At 33.4% G+C, this 24,472-nt stretch overlaps 1 protein-coding gene across 1 annotated transcript in view; it reads left to right on the plus strand.

Moving 5' to 3' along the window:
* Positions 1–24,254, plus strand: part of SDHAF3 (succinate dehydrogenase complex assembly factor 3) — a 47,006-nt gene extending 22,752 nt beyond the window's left edge. Inside the window, exon 2 of the mRNA XM_016133693.2 lies at positions 22,363–24,254. Coding sequence (XP_015989179.1) covers positions 22,363–22,566 — 204 coding nt within the window. The 3' untranslated portion in view covers positions 22,567–24,254. The remainder of the gene's footprint in view (positions 1–22,362) is intronic.
* Positions 24,255–24,472: the final 218 nt, after the last annotated feature.

Raw genomic sequence — 24,472 nt, forward strand, 5'->3', positions numbered from 1 at the left:
GGTCCAGTTTATCTACATTCTCACCAGCATTTATTGTCACTTTTTTATTTTAGCCATTTTGATAGGTGTGTAGTGATATTTCATTGTGTTTTAGTTTGCATTTCCCTAATGGCTAATGATAGTTAACATCTTGTCATGTGCTTATTTGTCATCTGTATGTTGTATTTGGTGAAATGTCTGTTCACGCCTTTCGCCCATTTTCTAATCTGATTATTTTTCTGTTGAGTTTTGAGAAGTCTTTGTGTTCTAGATACTAGTCTATTGTAAGATCTGTGGTTTGTAAATATTTCTCCTAGCCTGTAGTTCGTTTTTTCATTCTCTTAACAGGATCTTTTTCAGAGCAAAAGACTTTTTCCCTAATAGATCATGCTTTTTGTGTCAGATATAGGAAGTCTTTACCCACTCCTAGATCCTGAAGATTTTTCTCCTATTTTTGTTTTCTGAAAGTTTTATAGTTTTAAATTTTATGTTTAGGCACATAATCTTTTTGAATTAACTTTTGTATACAATGTGAGGTTTAGCTCAAGTTTTATACACACATACAGACACAAACATTTTGGCCTAATGATACCCAGTCGCTTCAGCTTCATTTGTTGAAAAGGCTGTTTCTCTTCCATTGTATTGCTTTTGCACTTTACTGAAAAATCAAGCATGTTCGTATGAGTCTGCTTCTGGGTTCTCTATTCTGTTCCATTATCTATGTGTATATCGATCACTCTACCACACTATCTTGTTCGCCGTAGCTATATCACAAGCCCCTAACATCAGGAAGAGTGATTCTTCTGAATCTTGAGGAGATCAACTTCAGGAGAAATGACATCTTTACTATGCTGAATTGCTTCAGCTTTTAAATTTAAGTGAAACAAAATTAAGAGTTCAGTTTCTCAGTAATTATATTTCAAGTGCTCAGTAGTCACATTGGCTCTGGCTGCTCTAGACTGTTGTACACACTGGTCCCTGTGTCTGGAACGCCTGCCTCCTATTTAGCTTGGCCAACTTCTTATCCTTTTAGACTCAGCTTAGTTGGCACCTTGTCCTAGATATGTTCTCTGCCCCACATCTCATTTCTCCACCCACGTGCACCCATGGAACTCTGTGTTCATTTCTATTTATGGCAATTATTATGCACTCCTCTTCATTATATTGTATGCAAATTACTTTTTTACTTGTCTGCTTCATCAGTAAAATATAAGCTGCTTCGAATCAGAAATTGTGATTATCCTTGTATCTCTAGCACCTGACAGTGTGTGCTCAATAAATAATTGGTGATATATGAACAGTAGTAGCATATCTAGTTAATTTACTTATTTTCTAGAAGTGTGGTAGCGAAGCTTTTGGTGCTTATATCACCCATGTGTATATATGTTATTTAATAGATTCTGAACTGTGTTATCATTAGCTAACATCTGAAGCATATACACTTAGGGTAGAGCATTAATTATTAACAGAGGATGTAAATTTGTATTTCAGGTAGTCTTGATACTTTTGAAAATTTTGGGCTGAGTTCTTTTAGACCTGATTGTATTGCTAAAGTATGGTACATTTTTCATAATTAATGCATCAATATTGATACAGTATTACTAACTAAAGTCTATTCTTTATATTTGCTTAGTTTTTACCTAATGACCTTTTTCTGTTCTAGGATCCCGTCAAGGAGACATTACATTTATTGTCTCCTTAGCCACCTCTAGATTGTGACAGTTTCATAGACTTTTCTTGTTTTTGATAACCTTAACAGTGTTAAGTACAAAATATCTGTTTTGTAGAATGTCCTCCAATTGGGATTTGTCTGATGTTTTCCTGATAAATAAACTCAGCTGATGAGTTTTGGGAAGGAAAACCATAGAAGTAAATGCCATTCTCATCATATATCAAGAGTACATTATTGTCATTGTTTTTACTTCGTTAATGTGTCTGATGATAATGAGCTTGCACTGGTAGTTTGAAAGGTACCTATTCTCTATTCTTTGCCTGTGTGTGCACTATTAATATTGTTTTCAACCAGAAGATTCTTTATAGGCATCTTTAAAAGCTACGTGTCCATTTTATGAGTTATTTTAATTAGACTAGATAATATAAATTGTAAATACATTTAACTGACCTATCAAACTATAGCATATACAAATAACATACATCAGAAGCAGATTGGGGTACTAGGGGGAGGTCTCTGTCAGTTCAGTGGCATAGGGGAACTGGAAGCTAGCCTCATGTTACGCAATGCCTGAATCCTACACGACTTTGGCTATGTTACACAGTTATGAGGATGCCAGTGACAACCGGTAATCTAAATATCAGTAAAACAAAATTTCCCTTATTTTTAGATAAAAAACTTAAATAGAAAGTCTCATGTTTTCTTGTTCCAGTGGATTGTCTCGCTGTGATCCTTCCCTGGGTGCTCACATCTGACTCTCGAGACTAATGGTCTGGAGAACCAAAAGAATTTCAAAGATAATTTTTTGCCTCCTTAAATTGATTCTTTTATATAGTGTGGAGACTTCTTCAAGTTATTATTCCTTTGTGCATGGTATCCTTGTTAAGACAGTTCCCCTCTATTTCCTGATCACCAGACTGGATGTATACTGGTTCCTACATTCCAGTTAGTTAGAACCTGAGAATCCATATAGCAATTGCAGCCATTGCTAGGTTTCTCAGAATTTTTCTTTTGGGGTTAATGAGGAGAGTACTTCTAGGAGGACGATGTTTATATTTTCTTAGAATTTAGAATTTGAATGCTTTCACTCTTTTGCTTTTAAAAAAATGTTTCTTTTCATCTTACACATTCCTTCCTAGTTTTCCTATATTTATGAGCAATTCTTTGAAATGGGAACATACATGTACTATAACTGGAAAAACATAATTAGAAAATAATGTAGGCCAAATCATTTTTAGGAAACCCATTTTACAGAATATGAACCTAAATTATGATTGATTAGGACTGATTATTTTCAAAGGGATTTTTAAACATTAACAAAGATTTTAGGAATAAATTCTTTAATTCTGTAGCTCATTTAATTTAATTCAACTTATACAAATTTGATTGATGCAGCTTTTTCAATATTGTTTGTTACAAAGTGAGGCATACGTCTTTAGGTGTTTTTGACAGGTTTCTATTTTTAAGAGATTCCAGTTAATATACTCTAAATAAAGTAATATTTGGATAATCTGTTCTACCATATATTGCTACACTTCCCAAATATAATAGTTAATGATGAATTTTTTTGTTGGAGAGGTTTGGGTGGATATCTGTAATCTTTTTAAGGAAAACATGTACCTTATGTTATAACATATTTGATTTTACTTTATACACTAGTATATATACACATTATATTTATATAATATATTCCTGTTACTTATTTCAACATTTACGGACTATATATTAATTAGAAAATTGAGTGTACATTAAATAATACTGAATGCTGAATCTCTAAGAGTAGTAAATTGCAAAATTTATCATTTTGATGCTACTAAGGAAAAGAAATTCATAACACTTTTAAGTAAGGCATAGGACAGCATACTCAAGGAAGTTAATATACATCTGACATTTTTTGAGATGCTGCTTTCTGAATTTTATTTATTTATTTAGGTTATATGTTTTAGAGCATTTTGTGAAACTTAATTTTTTTTTTGTTTAAAAGTATGTATTTAAGATGAATGCAAGTTTAGGGCTTTGGTTATACCAGATAAACTTAACAATTGCATGTTTTTCTATTTGTTACTTTGCCTTCTCATTGTTTCAAATGATTTTATTATTCAAATCTTTTGTCACATATTTCTCATCTGAAGCATAATTCAGGAGAATAATTGCAAGGATTTGAATACAATTTGAATAGATTTGTATTGACCGTATTACTCTTCATTTTTAGCTTGAAAGTAATCCATAGTTATTTTCAGAGTTATTGTTCCCAGATGTTAATGCTAAAACTTGTTGACTCAGGAGAAACTTTCTTTATAAGATAGATGTATTTTCGCAAAGTTAAATTTGAACATACCTAATTCCATTTACCTAGTGACTTTTATTATGAAATTTAAGACTTAGTAGGGGGTGGCCAACACGTACTGCTCTAAATAACTTATTGAACTACATCTACATACACATATGTAAAAAGGCTTTTTAAAAATGTTTTTGTTAGTGACTTAATATAAAGAAAATACATTTGCTGAGAGCCTGATTGTATAGAACATAATATAAACACATAACTCTTTTCTTTAAACACATTCTTCTTTATGTTACACCAAAATAGCATGCATATCTTTTAGTTTCCTTAGATTCTAGGTCTTTATTATTCATATAATTAATACCAGTTTCTGTAATAATCCTTAAATCTCTGTGGTTTAATATAGAAATTTGTCTTGCTCTTGAAAAGTGTGTGTAGTAGATGTTCTGTTCAGGCAGCTTTTTTGGAGGGATCCTCTCTAAGCAGTCACACTGGAATTAAATTCTTTCAATATTTTAGACTTGTGGCCGTGTATGTGACCTTTTAAACGCCTAGAAATATGTGGGGGCTTTTCAAAACCCTTACTCTCCAAAGCATCTAATTTATCAGCCTTTCCTTCCAAGTGTTTTAGTCTGTTGTTTGCTTTAACTGTTACTCATGGTCCCAGGCATCAGTGACTAGTATAGTTTGCTTTATATATTTTTGACAAATGTCCCTAGTTTGTCCCCCCAGCACTAGGAGAGTTCCTGGTCAGGTGAGGTAAAGGATGAGATAAAGGCAAATATTTTGAGCTACTTACTCATCCAGGAGGTCACCAAACAGGTCACAAAAAACAATCCCAGTTCTTTGAGAATAAGATCTGTTCCCTTTGATACTGGGTGCCTGTGCTGAGAATGTGAGCTAATATCTTCAAAACCACTGCCCATCTCTAGAGTCTGGGACAGGACCAGAGTTAAAATACCACAGAGCTCTCTGACAGAGATTCAGCTATTTTTTCTTGATTAAATGTTTACCTGGTTGTTACAAGCTTTCCATTGGTTTCCAGAGTTCAGAAAAAGTTGGGTTTGACAGTCTTTCCCAGTGTATTTGTTGCTTTTATAGAGAGATGAACCATTGGCGTTCCCTACTTCACCATTTTTGCTGGCATCTGGTTCTGTGATTTTTAATGTTTGAGAATGGCTTTGTCCTGAGGACTTTGGGAAAGGAAAGATGATGTGACAAGGAAATGTCACCCATTGAATACTAAAGGAAGAGTTTCCTAATGGAGATGCACTGTGGCAGTTGAAAAAGTGGGACTGTGGTGAAAGGCAGGAGGTGTCAATGTTTGAGATTTGACTTTGGATTTTGGTAGTGTTGAATCTCTGGAATTTAGAAATGAATTTGTAGAATAGCAAAGGGCACTGAGGTCTTAGGTTTAGAGAATAGTCTACAGTCATTGTGTTAAAGGAAACCTGTGAAATTGGTGCAGTAGAACTTTTTCAAATGGAAAGTTACTTTTGGAATTTTATGTAAAGTAACACATATGCAATTTGTCAGCTTTTAAAAAAATAGTGTATAGTCTGTGGGACTCCGCAATTAGCTGCTATTACTTGGGATTAGAAGAAACGAGTACAATAACAGTGTTTCTCTGCTTAGTTTTTATTAGAGAGACACTAATTTGTACTAAGAGAAATAAAAAAGACCTGAATACTCAGTGTCTATTTTATTTCTTGTTACCTTCTTTTTACTTTGATAATTTCTTCCCCCTCCCCAAACTCAGGTAGCTTATTTCCAGTTTCTATTAATACCAGAGTATTTTAATGTCAGCTGAATCAGTTTGAACAATAATTTCTTCTCATCTTCCTTTCCCTTTTAGTATTTATTTCTCTCCTATTTAACACCATTTATTACAGGCCCGTAGGCATTTCTGAAAAGGCAATGAGATGAAATTTATCAAAAATTCCAATGTACTTTGCCAATTTCCAGGATGGAATACCAGAGGCTTTAATTATTTGGAACTGCCAAAAAAAAAAAAAATCCCATTAATTTTCAAGTGTAGTTTATAAATATAATATAGACTGAATCATAACCTTTTGGGAATTTCAGTGTAATTTCTCTCTAGTGATTTGTAAGTTATTTGTCTTTTAAAAATCAATCTATAATTGGACTAGAAAAGAAAGGATATGATCGTGAAAGTTTTAATTGCTCCCTAAGTGTTTTTTACTAAAGTAATAACATTTTTTTTTAATTGGTAAAGGAGGGCACAATACTATAGACTATGTTATAGAAACACCAAAAGCATTTTCCCTAGCATATTGGTTTAGATAACGTAAATTTGTGTATCTACTAATAAAGTCTAGAGATTTTAAGGAAATTCTGTTTAGAGTTCAGTATTCAGTTTTGTGAGTATGTATTCTTTAAAGCATTCTTGTTCTATTTTATGAGACTATAGTATAAAAGCATGTTGTCTATATGCACTGGAGATTATATACACACCTTGGAAGGTGGTCTCATTATAAAGCCAGGGCCTAATTCAGTGAAATGGGGAAACTCATTAAGGGATATAGAAGCATGAACCCTATGGAGTATTGTATCTCCACTTTTCTGAGTTTTCTTTAATGTCTTACAAAACTGGGAAATGAGAAAGGTGAGAATTAGAGCATGCTGGTAGGGTTCCTCTTTACTCGGTAGGCAGCATGGGAGATAGGGCCCAGCCTATGCAGTCACTGTCTCATTTTTCTTGGAACCTGTAGTGACTAAGATTTTTAGTAGCTATGGTGGTTCTGATCTCAGCTTGTTTAAAACTATAGACTAGCCGTTCAGACTACCTTTGGAAAAAGATCCTAAGGTCCAGTTCAGCTGAGTGGCGTGTACCTCAAATTTAACCACCTATGATCTGTATGTCTCTTCATTATTATTAAAATGCTTTGTTATGGAAATTAATAAATTTTACATTTTATTGAGATTAAAATTAGATTAAATTATAGATTAGATTATATTTATGGTCCCTTTAAAGATAGGTTCCTAATTTTGGCTGAGAAATTGTTTTATTTAGAAAGAATGGCTAAGACTGTATATGAAGCAGCAAATTTGTTTTATAAAAGAGAATTATTTTTCTTAAGCTTATTTTACTACAGTATCATGTAACATTTATGAGAAATAAACCAGAGCTTACAGTTGGGTTTGAGACCTGCTGTGTAGGCAGCTACATTATAAATGATCAAATATTTTCAGTTTTCATTTTCAGTTGTTTTAGGGATTGGCCATCATGGAAATGTGAAGTTTTTCTTCATTTTGATTAAAGTCTAGAATTTTTACTTATTATTTGCTATATATAATATGCACCTCTTCATTTCTTGGACGTTTAGGCTCACATGTTTATGTCCATAAATTTCTCAGAAACTTCACTATGCTAAATGTGATATATAAATGTATATTGTAGAATATTTTAAGTTAATAATGAATTATAGGCCTTATTTTCAGAGATTATATTGAATACATTAAATTTCCATTTCAACATAATGAATTAAAATTTTATTGAGGAAAGTAATCCTCCTCCAAGCCCTCTGTACCATTCAAATGTTAATATTTTTAGGTTTAAATAGTTTTGAAGTTGAAGATATACCAGAGTAGGATAAAATTATATAAAATCTTGCAGACATTATTAATATTTATAGTTACTTTAATTTTTTTAAGGATACAAATTTTAATTTTCATTACTTTTTAAAATTTTTATTTTTTATTATAGTGACATTGATTAACAAAATTCATTAAGTTCCAAGTGTACAATTCAACGGTAAGGCATATATACATTGCATTGTGTGTTCACTGCTCATAGTTAGATTCCTTTCTGTCACCACATATTTGACCCCTTTTCCCCCTGTCTACTTCACTCTCCCCCAACCCCCTACCCTCTGTTATCCACGAGTCTACTGTCCATGTCCATGAGTCTCTGTTTCTCATGTTCATTTGTTGCTTTTAGGTTTATATCCCACATGTAAGTGTTATCATGTGGTTTTCAACTTATTCTGTCTGGCTTATTTCGCCATGATTATCTCAAGAGCCATCCATGTTGTCACATATTGCAGTATTTCATCTCTTCTTATGCCTGAGTAATATTCCATTTATACATATACCACATCTTTTTTATCCAGTCATCTATTATAGGACACTTCATTTGCTTCCATGTCCTGGCCACCGTGAATAATGCTGCTATGAACATCGGTGTGCATATATCTTTTCGGATAAATGTTTTCAAGTCTTTGGGGTAAATACCCAGTAGAGGGATTGCTGGATCATATGGTAGATCAATTCTTAGGTTTTTGAGAAACCTTCGTACTATTTCTATAGTGGCTGTACCAATTTACATCCTCACCAGCACTGTATGAGGGTTCCTTTTTCTACGCATCCTCTCTAGCACTTATTACTTGTCCAGTTGATTATAGCCATTCTAACAGGTGTGAGATGCTATCTCATTGTGGTTTTGATTTGCATTTCTCTAATAGCTAGTGTGGTTGATCATTTTTTCATGTTTTTTGGCCATTTGTATATTGTCTAGGGAGAAGTGTCTGTTCAGATCCTCTGCCCATTTTTTAACTGGATTGTTTTTTGTTGTCATTGAGTTGTATGAGTTTTTTGACCGTTTTTGATATTAGGCCCCTATTGGAGGCATTGCTTGCAAACATATTTCCCATTTGGATGGCCGCCTCTAATTTAATACTGAGAATTTTTTAGAAACTAAAACTACCTACAAATTGTGATTACCACTGTTGAAATTTATTTTGCTTCTAAGCTCAGCTCTATTTAAGTATGTTATTTTCTTCAACATTCAGTTGATTTCAGGGGTCTATGTTAGCTTTTTATTTTTACAATGGGAATTGATTTTTCCAAATATTTATTGGTGTGAAGTATTTAACATACATTATGATGTGACATTAAAAAATATTAGTATTTTTATTTGAATCTTTTATTAAATCTTAAGCTTTCTTCCTGGGCTATTATAAAGTTGTTTAAATTTTAATTAAAAAATAATCCTTGGAAGCTTTGCTTTGGTTTATTAGCATTTATAGACATGTCCTACATGTTCTGTGGCTTTATTTGGTTGTAAGAATTGAAAGATGAGTCAAAGCACTCAAAATAAGTGATATCATCAGTACACTCAGTTTTTTAATGTTAAAAAGATACTTTTATTTGGTGAAAAGGTCTTCAGGGCATTCCTTCCACACTGTTTCTTTTCATTAAACACCTAAAACATTTAAAATTTATTATTAAACACTGATCAGTTCCTGGATATTAGAGGGCAGAATGAAGAGCAGTGTTTATGATAATTGGTCTCTTCTCCCCAGGTATTTACACTAAACAGAACTGGTTTTCTGCATGGGCTGGGCACTTACATATCTGTTTGTTTGGAACCTGACAGCATGCAACCTTTGCGAAGGAAGGAGTTAGGAAAAGAGAATGTTTAACCATTATAGTAGTGGTTCTTAAATGTTAGAATACAATGAGAATCATCTGCAGAGCTTCTTAAACTATAGTTCCTAGATCTCACTTGAAGTTTCTGATTCTCTAGATCTGGGATGAACCTGAGATTCTGCATGTTTAACAAGTTCTCAGATGATGCCAATGCTGGCTCTTTTCTGTTTTAGAGATTTTAGACAGATAAGACTGACAGGAAAATCATAAGGAAGACTTCATTTTAGGAAATGAGGGCAGATTGGAAATCTAAGAAGCAGTTAGGGAATAAAGTCTAATTCAGGAACACCTGCTCTACCTGCCAGACACATAATCATCAAACATTCTTTTAATTTTTTTTCGAAGTTTTAAGTGTATATAGTTTCAAAAGTCGAGCAGTACCAAAACATTTATAGTAAAAAAATATCCTATCCCATCCCTCCCCATTCTTGCATTTTTGCTTCCCAGAGGCAATCACTTAATTGTCTTAACTCATATGATCAAACGTTCAGCTGATAGGTCTTACACATTACAGAATGATTTTTTAGTATGTGCATAACCTTTAACAAAGCAAAATAAAATTTTAAGTAGTTGAAGGACAAAAAAGGGAAAGCGTAAAAATTTCTAATATGCAAATAAATAGAATTGAATAAATCGATTTACTATTTGTAAAGTATCATTGATAGTAACTTAGTCAATTTGCTGTCTAGGATTGTTGTTTTTGTAAAATGTGAATCTCAAAATATAAAGGTGTTTTATAGCTGTAGTTTCAATCTTAGTCTCCCTATCTTCCCCGTAAGGTTTTAGACTGATAAACAAGAAAAAAGAGGGCATTTTAGGCAGAGAGAATAATAGCTGGAGTAGAAGTTTAGAAGCAGGATAGAGCAGATACAGAGATATGGATCTAATGAGAAAGGAGATTTGTATTTACTCACTTCATTCATTGATTGTTCATTGTCTGTTGTGTGAATAAAACATCTTCCCTGACAAGTAATAACTTTAGGGCTAGTGGCTATGATAGAGATATAAATAAAAAAAAGTTGGTTGTATGAATTGTGGAAAAGGGGCTACCTATGAAATTTAAATTGAAAATAATTTTAGACTACTTGGGGTTGATTGATAGAATTTAAATTTGATCCAGCAGAAAATAGGACATCATTGTGATTAATAACATAAGAGAAGGACCGAATAATAACATTGTTTCTGAATGTATTGCAGCAAGGTAATTATCTCAAAACTAAACAAAGTGTGTTGATTCATTGTTCTTTTATAAAGCTGTGACAGTTATGCTACTAGTTATCTTGATGATTTGTTAGAATTATCACAGTGAATAAGGGTGAAGTTTAGGAGTGAAATCAATCTACTAATTTGGGGACAGAGGACAAACTAACATACTTTTTTATAACTTGCTACATGCTGAAGCAACATTATCATAAACAATTATAGAGTGAACTTAAACGATAGGACAGATGGCAAAATAGATATATTAGGGAACATAGTTTAAAATGATGTATCATGGTTATGAAGAAACTAACAGAAAATAATAGCTTGGAGTTCTTTGATAAGTAAAGTTATTCACTTTTTGAAAGATGAAACTATAGCCGGCTGCAAATCAAAGAGTATGTCCATGAGAATCATCCTCTGAAAACAGTGGTTTTTATTAAGCAGCATTTAGAGTTACCATCATTTGAGAAAAGTAACACATATAGAAGATAGCTACATTTTATACTTTAAACAACAACAACAAAAAACTGAAGGAAATTGATGTGATCAGTTATTTACTACAGATACTATCATTTCTAGTCATGCAGGTTTTACATGGATACAGAGGAAGGAAAAGAGAAAGGCACGGATAACCTTAGAACAGCTTTTAGGTTGAATTTTTGAGACCAGATTAAACTTCTGTTTACATAGTGGCAAAATAAATTTGACTTTACATGAGGATATCTGAAAGAATTTTTTTGCTTTTGTTTCGTTGCTTATTTGTTTTTATTTTGGTTACTGTTTAGTATTCCATTAGTGTGTTTTTAAAGTTTTTTATTTGAAAAGTAATACCGGACTTTTCAAGTATGGGATTAGGGATACCTTGCTGCCCTTTTAACAATATTTTTTGAGTAAAACGTTCATCTTGGGGGAAATTTTGTAAAAGAGTGAGGAGAAATATAAAACACACCCTCAGATAATCATGTTTATATTAATCATGAATATCCTCTTTTTATGGGGATAAATCATAGTCTGTATTCTGATGTTTAGTTACAAGTCCATCCATTAAAACTTGTCAAGTTCTGTTTTTGTGAAATATAAGAGGTAATATACAGACTACAGTGCTAAATTGGCAATTTCTCTTGTGAAAAAAAATTTGTCAGGTGAACTGAGAACATGGGTTTTGGTTGGCCAGCACATTGTACATTACACATTTTATTCCCTTCCTCTCCCTTTTTCTCTTCAGTAAATATATGTTAAAGCTTGGTAATGCTAGACTTTGAAGACATGTGAGTGTTTAGGCATGTTCCTTTGCCTGCAGGTCTTTGCCTTCAGAGTCTGACGTGACACAATAGCATAAATAACCCCATAAGATGTGTGCTGTAAGAAATGTGTACAGAGTGCAGGGGAAGCACCAGAGGCAAACTTGGGGGCAGGGATGCAGGTATCCTGGAGAAAAAAGTGACATTTGAGCTGAGTTTTGAAATCTTATGCCATGTAGTGAATAAGGACATTCCCCACAGAGGGAATATATGCCTGTGTTGATGCCTGAATGAGTGTGGAATTTATTATGCTAACTTATGGGTGGTTTGTAACGAGGCTGGTGACAGAAGCAGAGGCTAGATGATGAAGGATCATGTAGAATATCCTTGCAATTTGAAGAACTAAAGCATGTCTGGAAGTTATTTGTTAAGCATACTCAGAGCAATGTATGAGGTCTTTTATGACTCAACTTTTGTAGTGATGTACTTTTTTCCACTATAAGGTCATGCTTCGAGGGAGGATTAAAATACTTTAACTCGTTCAGGCACTCTCTCACTTGAAATGCTTGTTAACATTTTACAACATTCAGTGCTTTACCACGCTGAGGCCATTGAAGAGTGTGTTGAGTATGGAATTACACTTTAGCTTTGTGTTTTCCTCATGCCTTTTGACTTTCTTTTATCGTGTTGCTCTATAAACTGATTTTTGTTCCCTCTTCCTATTATTTCTCTTTTTAAACGTATGAATAAATATTCTAAGTTCATTTTTTATATGCTTAAGCATATAGTCTCCTTTGATGACTGAGTTATTTTTGCTTTTTGGTTCAGTTATAGACATGTAGTTTTTGGGTAACTTATGTACTATCATTGTGGAATGATAATGCTACTCTCTTACTTGGTTCATTAGAATAATATTTAAATGCAGAAAATGACTTTTAAGACATAGTATATTTTAATTTTCTGTTAAAATTTGCCTTTCAGAAACAAAGTATTTAAAGTAATAGCCTATATTGGATCATGGCACACAATCACAAATTGAAATGTAAAATTATCAATTTCATACGTGATTTTTAAAATGTTATTTGACATTGTGACTCACTTGATCTTTTAATAGATTGCTTTGGAGAGTATCTGAGAATCATAGACTGTTACAAATTGTTTTTGGTGCAAGCCAGAGTATAAATTAGTAATTAGTTAGAAAATATACTGCTCTTGAAGATTTCTAAAAATTATATCAAAGTATAATTCAGATGCATCATATTATTAAGTTAGTTTGTATAATTCTTTTTTCAAATATAAAGTTATGCTGCATTACAAATGAACAGATAGTTTAAAAAAGTCCTCTATTGGTAAATGCAAAATATTGAGTTTTAGAAAAATGTATAGCATTTATTCAGCTTTTAATGTACCAAAGACATGTCTGTAAAGTGAAAAAGAGAAAAGCTAATTATAAAAATATATCAGTTTATTGCTTGGATGTTTTTGTGATATCCCTCCCACCTTGTATAAATTAGATAATTGGGATAAAAATCTTATCAGTTTAAACAGGAAAATCAAAGTATAATGTTGAATTCTGTACATTATTATAATTCTAAAAGCCAACTTTCCTCCTATTTTCTTGTGAATTAGGCTGAAACTGGTTTTTTATGCTTAAAATTTAATGCAAAGTATTTGGCGAAACAAAAGATATTTAAAAATGCTTTTTGAGTTTTGTCATAATAGTGTATCAGCTACATAAACTTTGTTTCCTTTGAATTATTAGATCAGTTGTATATGCATTCTTATCTCACTGTACCCTTTCCATTTTTAGCTACTGTAGTTAATTTTAGTTCCTTACTAATTTCTCGGACCCTTCCCTGCAACAGAGGCATCAGGTTGTGAGTAATGAGTAGGGAAGGAGGGGGTTGGTTAGTTTTTTTTCTTTAAACATAACAGCTTTACTGTGGTATTATTGATGTACAAGTAATTGCCCACATTCATTGGATGAATTATATACTTGGATGAATTTTGACCTAAGTGTACGCGCATGAAACCATTACTACTATTGGGAACAAAATATCCATCACTCCAAAATGTTTCATTGTGCCTCACTGTATTCTGTTCTCTTGTACTCTTTCTTCCTCCCTGGGACCCGGGCAACATGAGTGGTTTTTTTTTTTTTTTTTTTTTTTTTTTTTTTTTTTGTCACTGTAGATCAGTTTATATTTTCTAGAATTTTATATAAACAGTATTTTCCAGTAAGTACTTGTTTTTTCTGGCTTCTTTCGCTCAGCATAGTTATTTTGGAATTCAGCAGTGTTGTAGCTAAGTAGTAGTAGTACATTATATGGGCATACCAAATTTGTTTATCCATTTACCTTATTGAACAGTTTGGGTTGTTTCCAGTTTTGATTATTACAAACAAAGTTTCATGAGCATATGTGTGTTGGTCTTTATGTGGACTTACACTTTTATTTCTCTTAGGTAAAAACCTAAGATTGAAATAGCTGGGTTATTTCTTTCGTATTTTAAGAAACTATGTAACTGTTTTCCAAAGTTGTACCAATTTATGTTGCCACCAGCAGTGTTTGAAAATTTGGTTGCTCTACGTTCTTGCCAATACTTAGTCCTTTTAATTTTAGCCATTCTAGTGGTTGTGTAGTTATAGCTCAATGTGGTTTTAATTTGTATTTCCTTAATAACCAGCAGTGTGAGAATCTTTCCATGTGCTTATTGTGATCCTTATATTTTTGGCAAAGTATCTGTTCAAATCCTTTGCCGAGTCTCCTTTTTTTAAACTGAATTGTTCACCTCTTTATTATTGAGTTATAAGAATTCTTCATATACTGTAGATAAAAGTCCTTTGTCAGATACTTGTATTACAAATATATTCACCCAGTTTGTGGCTTGCCTTTTCATTTTTCTAAGTATCCTTAGAAAAGCAGTCTCTTAAATTTTTATTAAATCCAGTTTATCAATTTTTTCTTACATGAAATATTTTCAGTGTTATACATATAAGAATTATATAATTTAATTATATGATAATTATAAGAATTTTTGCATGCCAAGGTCACAAAAATAGATACCTATTTTTTTTCTGGAAGTTCTATAATTTTTTAACATTTGAGTATATGACCTATTTTTAGTTAATTTTGTATACACTGTGATATGGATTTTCACTTTTTTGCATGTGAATGTCAAGTTATTCCACCACATTTTGTTGAAAAGATATTTTTTCATTAGATTGTTTTTGTACCCTTGTAAATAATCATTTGGCTGTGGGGCTATTTCTGGTTTTCTGTTCTGTTATTCTATGTATCTGTGTTTTTGCCAATCCCATACTGTCTGGATTATTTATTGTAGCTTTATAGTAAACTTTGAAATCAGGTAGTGTAAATCAATCTTTATTCTTCTTTCTCAAAACTGTTTTGACTATTCTAGTTGCACTGACTTTTTATATGTTTAGAATCAACATGTCAGTTTCCACAAAAACCCTGTTGGAATTTTGACTGGGATTGCATTAAATCTGTGAATCTGGGTATATGTCTCCATTTAAGTTATTTTTGGGGTGTGTGTGATATTGCTATTTTGGTATTAATTTTACCGAGCACCCTTATTAATTCTAATGTGTTTAGTCAATCTTTAACGTTTTCTTGTTATATATATTATGTGCATTCATTTTGCCTCTTTTCCAATAGTTTTTCCCTCAGTTTTTCACATCTTACTGAGTTGGCCATACATCTCTTCACATTTGGATGTATGTTTTCCCCCAAAGAGAGATTGTAAAGACTTGACTTTTCTTTTGCAGATTTTATGTTTGTTAAATCCTTTTAGCGGTTAGATAATTGACAACTAAAGTAAGCATTTAATGAAATAAAAGTGAAAAATCAGAAAGAAGAGTGGCTCTTCTGTGAGGCAAGTTGGAATCTTCTTAAAAATGAAAATTTCTCTTTATAGTATTGTTTTCTTAAGTGTGCACTTTGAGATCTTTTATAATACTGCTTCCCTAACCAAGAACCTCCCATGCTGTCCTATGTTCTTTTTTTGGCCCTGCTGTAAGTAGCAACTAACACCTTTTGAGCTCATCTCTGGAGTCACAGGTGAGTCCTGAGTCTGGTTCACTGCCTTGGGCAGACAAACAGGGGAACGTGATTCCAGAGGGGCCCAGCTTCATGGCCACCTGAGACATACAATTATTAGTGACACTACTGCTACTTTCTGTTCTTATTTTTCTGTGAATCACTGTGAAGCATTATAAGTTTGGGGGTTAGGAAATACCACAGGTTATTGATATTTTTTGTACTATAAAAAATGGATAACCATTAATCATTTGAAAACCATAAAATTTGGACAAAGAGAGCCAAGAAATCAAACTAATTACCAACATATTCTTTTTTTTTTTTTTTTTCTGTATTAATGACTTGGGCAGCTGTGTTTCAAATCCCTTAGGTGTGTTTGGATTTAGTTATGTAATTCAGGTAACTTTAAGGTTTCTTATGGAGGTGGGTATTTTTGTGTTTCTTCCTCAAGGAGGCATGGCATTTTTAATCAGTTCTCTAGGGAATACTTGACTAAATACTCGAAAGTTTGTTGGTTCAATATTGCTAATCCTACAATAATTGAATAACGACTTTTTCTTTCCAGTGGTTGTCCTTCTCTTTGGGGAGTTCATATCAAAGGGGTACAAATAATTTGCCAAAAATCTGAAAAATAACTGTCATTTTAGCCTTCCAGAAAATTATGGGCATGGCAGTACCATATATGCCTATCTTGTTAAGGGAATTTAATTTCTGTAGTTCAAAAGAAATAAACCATTCGGTTCACTTTTAAAGGGAGGGATATGATAAATGCATACCTTTTTGTGAAATAGTTTTTATAGTCAGACAGTTTAGATTTTGATATGTCATAATTTCTTACAGAACCAAAAATGTTTCTACTTTTGGGTCATTTAGTTGCAATATTTTAAAGACTAAAGGGGAAATAACAGAGTTGTGATTAAACAAAGTAATGAGAATTTACATTTTCTTTTGTTAATCTTTATGGCCAATTAATTACAATCAGCAAATTGATTTGGACTCTAGATCATGAAAATCCAGACCTATATCTTTCTCCATTTCAAAATTTCCCCTGTAAGCCTCCTTATTCCTTGCTTTCTCTTACATTTAAATATTAAACATTATGAGATAAAAACAGTACAGAGGTGATATATTCAAAACAAAATAGGAAAGACTGCCCCCAAAACTTTTAGGGGCATCCTTCAGCTTCTCCGCATATATATATATACACACACACACACTCTATTACATATATAAATTTGTACATATTTTAAAAATGTATACAAGTGGCATTGTATTTATATAATCTGCAAGTTGCTTTTTTAACTGTTGCATACTCTTTTATAGTGTAGGTGTACCATGGTTAATTTGACCAATCCTTTATGTATTTATATATATGTATGTCAGTAAGTAAGATATGAATGGCTTCAGTAGCTTTTCTGCTCTGATATTCCTGTTACTCACATTTAGGGTCTCAACTCTCTGAAATCCATAGATTTTCTTGACTCTTAGCTTTCTACGACTCTGTCACCATCATGTTCAAATCCCATTCTCTTCTCCTTGCCAATTCTGTCCTTGTTGCTGTTAAACTGTGACCCAGATTTGTTCATAAGAACCAATCAGTCTTGAGTTTTACATGCCAGGTATGGAATTTTATTCCACTCGGATGCTAGTCTGTGATGCAGGTAGCACAAATTCAGTGATTTACTCCATAAATACACATGGTAATTTAATGGTACATGAAGTAAATTTTATAAGGTTCACAAGCATATGCCAAAGTATCAATTTAAAATCCTATTCTTTTAGCGAGGAAATTGTGAAACCTATTTATGTGCTACGTTGGCTGCATAAATACTTATGATTGACCCCTATCTAATATAATGACACCCTTTATCTCTTATTAGTTTTTGTCTTAGAGTAGATGTATAGCTACTCCAGTTTTCTTTTGGTTTCCATTTGAATGGAACATCTTTTGTCATCTCTTTACTTTCATATGTGTTCTTAAAGCTGAAGTGAGTCTCTTGAAGGCAGCGTGTAGTTGGGAGGTTGTTTTTTAATGCGTTCATTGTGTCTTCTAACTCAAGAATTTAGTCGATTTAAAGTAATTATTGATAGGACTTACTGTTGCTACCTTAATTGTTTTTTGTTTTTTACTTAGTTCCCTCCTTTATTCTCTTCCTTTGTAATTTGATGATTTTCTGTAGTGGTATTGTTAGATTTCCTTTCTCTTCTTTTGTGAATCTATTATGGGTTTTTGTTTTGTGGTTACCATGAAGCTTATAGAAAATGTTTATTTCAGTGAATTTTAAGCTGATAACAACCTAACAATGAACATGTACTGAAGCTCTACAACTTTATAAATACCCCATATTTTGATTTCACAGTTTACACCTTTTACCTTGTGTGTTCATTAACAAATTTTAATACTTTCATGTTTTAACCTTCATGCTAGATTTATAAGTGATTTACTCAGCACCTTTACATTAGAGTATCCTAAATTTAACTATATACTTACCTTCATCAGCAAGATTTGTACTTTTGTATGTTTTTCTATTACTAATTCATATCTGTATGTTTCAGCATGAAGTCCCATTAACATTTCTTGTAAGGCTGGTCTACTAGTGGTGAACTTCAATTTTTGCTTATCTGGAAACCTTTATATCTCTCCTTCAATTCTGAAGGACAGCTTAGCCAGGTAGAGTATTTTTAGTTGGTAAATTTTTCTTTTTTTTCACACTGAGTATATCATGCTATTCCTCTCTCGCCTGTAAAGTTGTTGCTGAAAAATCTGTAGTTTTATGGGCGTTCCCTTGTCTATAACAAGTTTTTTCTCTTTTTAAGATTCTCTCCTTGTCTTTAACTCTTGACATGTTAATTATAATGCATCTGTGTCTCTTTGGATTTATCTTATTTGTAACTCTGTGGACTTCCTGGATCTGCATGTCTGTTTTCAGCCATTGTTTCTTCATATAAATTTTCTTCCCCTTTCTCTCTCTCTCCGGATTCTGGGACCCCTGTTGTGCACATAGTGATCTTTGTCCTGTTAGTCCATTAAGTGGATTGGATGAATTTCACTGTACTGTCTTTGAGTTTGCTGATCCTTCTGTCTGCTGTTGACCCCTCTGTGTTATTCAGGTTAGTTTTTGTGTTTTTTCAGTGTTTGGCATTTTCTTATATTTTCTCTGTTGAAATTCTCATTTTGTTCATGCATTGTTCTCCTGACCTTAGTGAGCATCTTTATGATCATTATTTTGAACTCTATCAGGTGAATGACTAATCTCCATTTCATGAAGATTATTCTTGGGATTTATCTTGTTTTTGTTTGTAATGTATTGCTGTTTTTCATTTTCCTTAACTCCTTTTGTTGGTTTTCATTCTTGACAGAGTGGCCTTTTCGTTCAACACTCCCGTAAAATCGTTTGTCTCAGTGACTTGCAGTAGTGGAGGATGTGCCAGACCTGCCAGTGTCCCAAAGCAGAGGATCTTAGTACCTAGATGCAGGCTGATTGGAACCAGGACCCTGAGGCAGCAGTCTTTGAAGTATGCAAATATCTGTTAGGGAAGGATGGGGGAAACAGGCATTTCTGTCTACTTCCTCTGTACTACGTCCTGGTGCGATAGCCAGTTAAGAACTATTTCCTTTTTTGCTACTATCCCGTTGAACCTGTGAACACAAGCCAACTGGCTACTAGAGCCAAGCACATCCAGGGATGTGTCCTCCTGGCGGCAGCCACAAATGGCATGGCACCACTGCGCACAAGCTTCATGCACAGAGACACTGGTGACCTGTGGTGGGGCAATGGGAGAGTGCCAAGATGGCACCTGCCAGCCTCTCTGGTCTCTGGAGAAGATTGCAGTTAGCCCCGGGATCTGTGTTAAATTAGAAGCCTGCTCCTCAAACTGCAGCTTTTAAGATCCGCAAATGGGTCTCTTTTCATAGAGTTAAAAGGTGTTTCAGTCTGCTGTCTGTTCTGGGTCCTGGGGGAATAGCCACAGTGAATTCATACAAACCTATTAAAAACTATTTCTTACTTCACTGTATCCTTGTGGGTCTCATGGATGCAAGCCCTGCTGGCTTTCAGTTATGTGTTTTGGGGCTTTCTCTCTCAGGAGCTGTATGTTGCTGGGTTGGGATTTATGGCAAGACTCTCAGCTTTTCTTACCTGTTTTGATGCCAGTTTTTTTCTCATTTGCCCAATATGTAGGAGTTGCTCAGCTAGTTTCTGGATTTCTGTCAGAGGGAATTGTTCCATATGTACTTGTAGATTCAGGGTGTCTGTGGAAGAGTAGCCTCCTATGTTGCCATCTTGATCTGGAATCTTCTTACACTTCTGTGTGAAATTTGTTTCTCGTTTCCTCAAGAAACAAAAGAGTTTATGACAAGCATTAGACTCTTACCTTAATTATTTCATATTATACCCTAATGAAATATTCTGAAATTATATATAAATTTGTGTAAAATTATGCAAATTTTCAATATAAGAAAAAAAGAAATGTTGTAAAAGGCTTATGTATACACTACCCACATTTAACAAATATTGAATTTTGACAGTATTTGCTTTAGAACAGTCTTTTAAAATGTAAGTAAAATGTTAAAAGTACGGCTAAAACTTTATCCAAGTCTTTCTTCCCTTCCTTGTTGTTAGAAGTAATTAGTATCCTGATTTTAGTATGTGGATTTCCATGCTCATTTTTATATATTTGGCATGTATTTATATTTGTAAATATTAAAAAAACATTTTCTATTTTTTAAATCTATACTGCAACTGTTCATAAATTTCTTTTGAGATTTTCACTTTATTGGCCTTTTTCAATAATTTTACTGATATGCCTTGGCATGGCTTTATTTTGTATTTATCTTGCTTGGAGCTTGCTAAGTTTTTGAACCTGTATGTTTACTTTTCAAATACTCAGTTTTCAAATTTTTTTTCTGCCTCAGTCTCTTCTTCTGGGATTTTATTAAAACCAATGGTAGATGTTTTGACATTGTACTGGAAATCATTGATTTTAAGTTAATTTTTAATAGTTTTTCAGATTGGATAATTATTTATGCCTACAGCAGGTGGTCTCCCATCCAAGTAGTAACCAGGCCTGACCCTGCTTAGTTTCCAAGATCAGATATTGGGCTTGTTCAGGGTGGCATGGTCGTAGACTATGGACCATGGCTCCCCTGGGGCGCGAACCCAGGACCTTCTGCGTGTAAAGCAGATGTACTAACTGCTACACTATGGAACCATGTCCTTATTGAACCTGTTTTCTTTTAACTTTCATATGCTATTAAGCCCATTCGGTGAATTTTGTTTTAAATTCTGGATATTGAATTTTAGAGTTCTAGAGCCTGCATTTGATTCTTACAGTTTCTCAGGTGAGATTTTTAATCTATGCATTCGTTATGACCATATTTTCTTTTACGTGTTTATAGTAGCAGTTTTAAAATCTTTAGGGCAGTACTTCTCAGCCTGCTAGGGAACATTGGGCAATGTTTGGAGACATTTTTAATTAGCAATACTGAGGGGGGGGGGTGCTACTGCCATCTGGTGGCTAGAGGCCCCAGAGATGCTGTTAAACATCCTACAATGCACCCCGCTAGGAAGTATTATCTAAATTGTCCGATTTGTTAACAGTGGCAGGGTTGAGAAACCTTGCCCTGTGGCATGTTCATAAAGCTTAGGGAGTGTGCAGTGTTTTTACTGTTATTATATGGAATAGATATCTGTAAAACAAGAATATTTCCCACACAAGTAAAGGTTTGAAATGTCTGGAATTAAAGTTTCCAGCAGGTGTAAGCAGTTTATCTTAAACCACAGATGAAGTAGCAGAATTATGTAGAGTTAATGAATTCATTCACTTACCCAAGAACTGAAATACAGTGGTACTTCCTGCCCAATTAAAAGATTTAGAGTTGAGTTGCTTCAAAAACGTGTCACTTGTGCAGAAGAATGGAAGTTGAAATATTAAGCTGAAGATGCTGAGAAAAAAAAATCACAGCATGAAAAATGTAGATTTTTCCTGACAAGGATGGTTGTTAAATATTGAAGGTTCAAAAGTTTGAAAAGTATTTTTTTCTCCAGTGTGATCTGAATTAGTTTTTAAATTGAAGATGGGTCTTACAGTGGGTCTCAAAGTTGATTAAGTTCATTCCCCTTTTTGAAAATCCAATGTAAATGATGGCCTCAGAACAGTGTGCATGTCCATACGATTTGCATGTGATTTCCGTGTAGTTTATACATGTTCCTAAAGCCTCTCCAAGGACCACTTTCACCCCTGCTTTCCAGTTTAAGAACTTTGCTAAAAGTCTGTTAATCTCTTAAAAATATTTGAGATTATCACTAAATAGTAAAGACACAGCTATAGAATGTTTTGTATCTTTTTCACTAAAGGCAGAAGACTCAGTAATGGAGAAAAATAAATGATGTGGAATTAGAATTCTTTAAGTCTGCCGACATTAGATAAGTACAGATCTTAATTTTATATCTATAACTTTTTTCTTTTTCCTAGGCTTATGCAGCAGTGCTCTGGCAACAAGCTAATGAAAATAGACAAAACTCGACTGAAAAAGCATGCTTTGGAACTGCCCTACCAGTAGAAAGACTTAATGACTTCCGTGATGAACAAATTGGACAGTTGCAGGAGCTGATGCAAGAAGCCACGAAACCCAATCGGCAATTTAGTATTACTGAGTCTAGAAAACCAAAATTTTAGTCTGTACCATAAAGCTTAACAAAGCATATAAAGTCCAGAACCCCTTATCTGTCCTTGGTTTTTAAAATTTATTTCTTCAGCTTTAGAATGCCTGGTGTTAATGAAATATATATCAGGATCATTAGTAGATGGAACTTTACATTATTGAAATTGATTTTTGGATTAAACAAGGAAGAATGGCTCTAAAATAGACAAACTTGCGGAATTTTGCCAAAATGTTTTTAACACTGTACTTGTTCAAGCATTAGCCTCATGGTTTTAGCTTCATCAGATAAATATATCATGTGATAGATGTGAAATTTCAACAAGGTTATTTAAATACACTGTTATCCTGAAAATTTCATTTCTACTGTAATACATGATTAAATATTATTAATGATATTGTTCTTTTAAATGTCCTTTCTCCCTGAGTCATTGTTTATTTACAATGAAAGATTAGAGAGAAGCTTTAAGATTCAGTGTTATACTATCATTTGTATAATAGATTATATAACATGTAATACATTTCTATAGCATTAATAACAAATGGCCCCTTATATGGTCTGTAGTTAAATAATTTGTAGTTATCTTGAGAGTCTCATTTATTGTCTAATGGTTAGTGAGATAAAAACCCTCAAATTTTTACACTTAGGTTGATTTCTAAAGTGGAAAAATTAAATGTTAATCCCACTCACATCCCAAAATGTTTATGAATTTTAAAATATATTAGTAAAACAACTTGTATTTTTAGTTATGGATATTTACTCTGAGATCTCTGAAGTGATTATTTTTCAGCAATGCAATTGCATTTATATCAGATTTTTCTGCCAGTTTTATTGAGAAATAATTGACACACATTGCTGTAGAAGTTCAAGGTGTACAGCATGATAGGTCAGCTCATTAAAAATTGATTTGTATTTGCTCTTGTGAGGCTTAATAGTATTAACTGTTCTCAACTGCTTTTTTACCACTCCTGCTTGTTTTGTGTATGCCTTACTCTCCTTTAGGCTGTAACTTTTTTCTGGGATTTCATTATCAGAGTTCTTACTTTACACATCTATGCTTCAAATATTAGCTATACTCTTAAATCTATAACACCAACCTAAATCTCATTTCCGAACTTCAGAATTCTATTTGGCATTTCTGACTCGCTTAAAATAAAACTTACTTTTCCTTTTCAATGAGGGCATGATATTAACATATACCCCCCCGTTCACCAGTTACGAATTCTATAATTCAGCCTAAATTTCATCATTTCTTAAGAGGTCTCTTTCTCAGTATTCAGCAATTCTGACAATTTCACGTGGTGGATTGCAAAAATGTCTGTGGTTCTCTACTGTTTCTGGTACCCCTGCCCTTTGCAATGTGACTTTGCAGCTCCTCCCATCAAGAATTCCATCTATTTTCCAATTCTTCAAACCAGGACAGGCCTTGATTCTTTTAAAAGAATGTGGATAGTAACATGTAAACTTGGAGTCTAAGCCTCAGAACCTTGTACACTTTCCCCTGTGCTATTGGAAACCAAGCCAGCTGCATATGAAAAAGCTCAGACTGGCCAACCAAAGGATGAGAGATCGTATGGAACAGAAGTAAACTAACTTAGGTGAAGCTATCGAGTCCAGCCAGCTCTCAGCCAACTGCAGATATACTAATGACCCCAGCCTAAACTGCCAATCATAAACTAAATAAACAGCAGTTCTCTTAAATAACTAAGTTTTGTTGTCGTTTGTTACACAGTTAAAGCTGATACACACTACTGCTTTACTGTCTCAAAATCATATCATTCCTTTGCTTATCAGTCTGATTTTTTACATTTTTTTTTTCTGTAGCATCTTCCTATTATGTGTCTTTGACAGACTCCTTAATACATTATGGCTGCAAACAACACCTTACTGTTATGTAAGTGATCATAACATTTTCTTGCTGG

The sequence above is a fragment of the Rousettus aegyptiacus genome, unplaced genomic scaffold, assembly GCF_014176215.1.
Source record: "Rousettus aegyptiacus isolate mRouAeg1 unplaced genomic scaffold, mRouAeg1.p scaffold_m13_p_13, whole genome shotgun sequence".
NCBI lineage: Eukaryota > Metazoa > Chordata > Mammalia > Chiroptera > Pteropodidae > Rousettus > Rousettus aegyptiacus.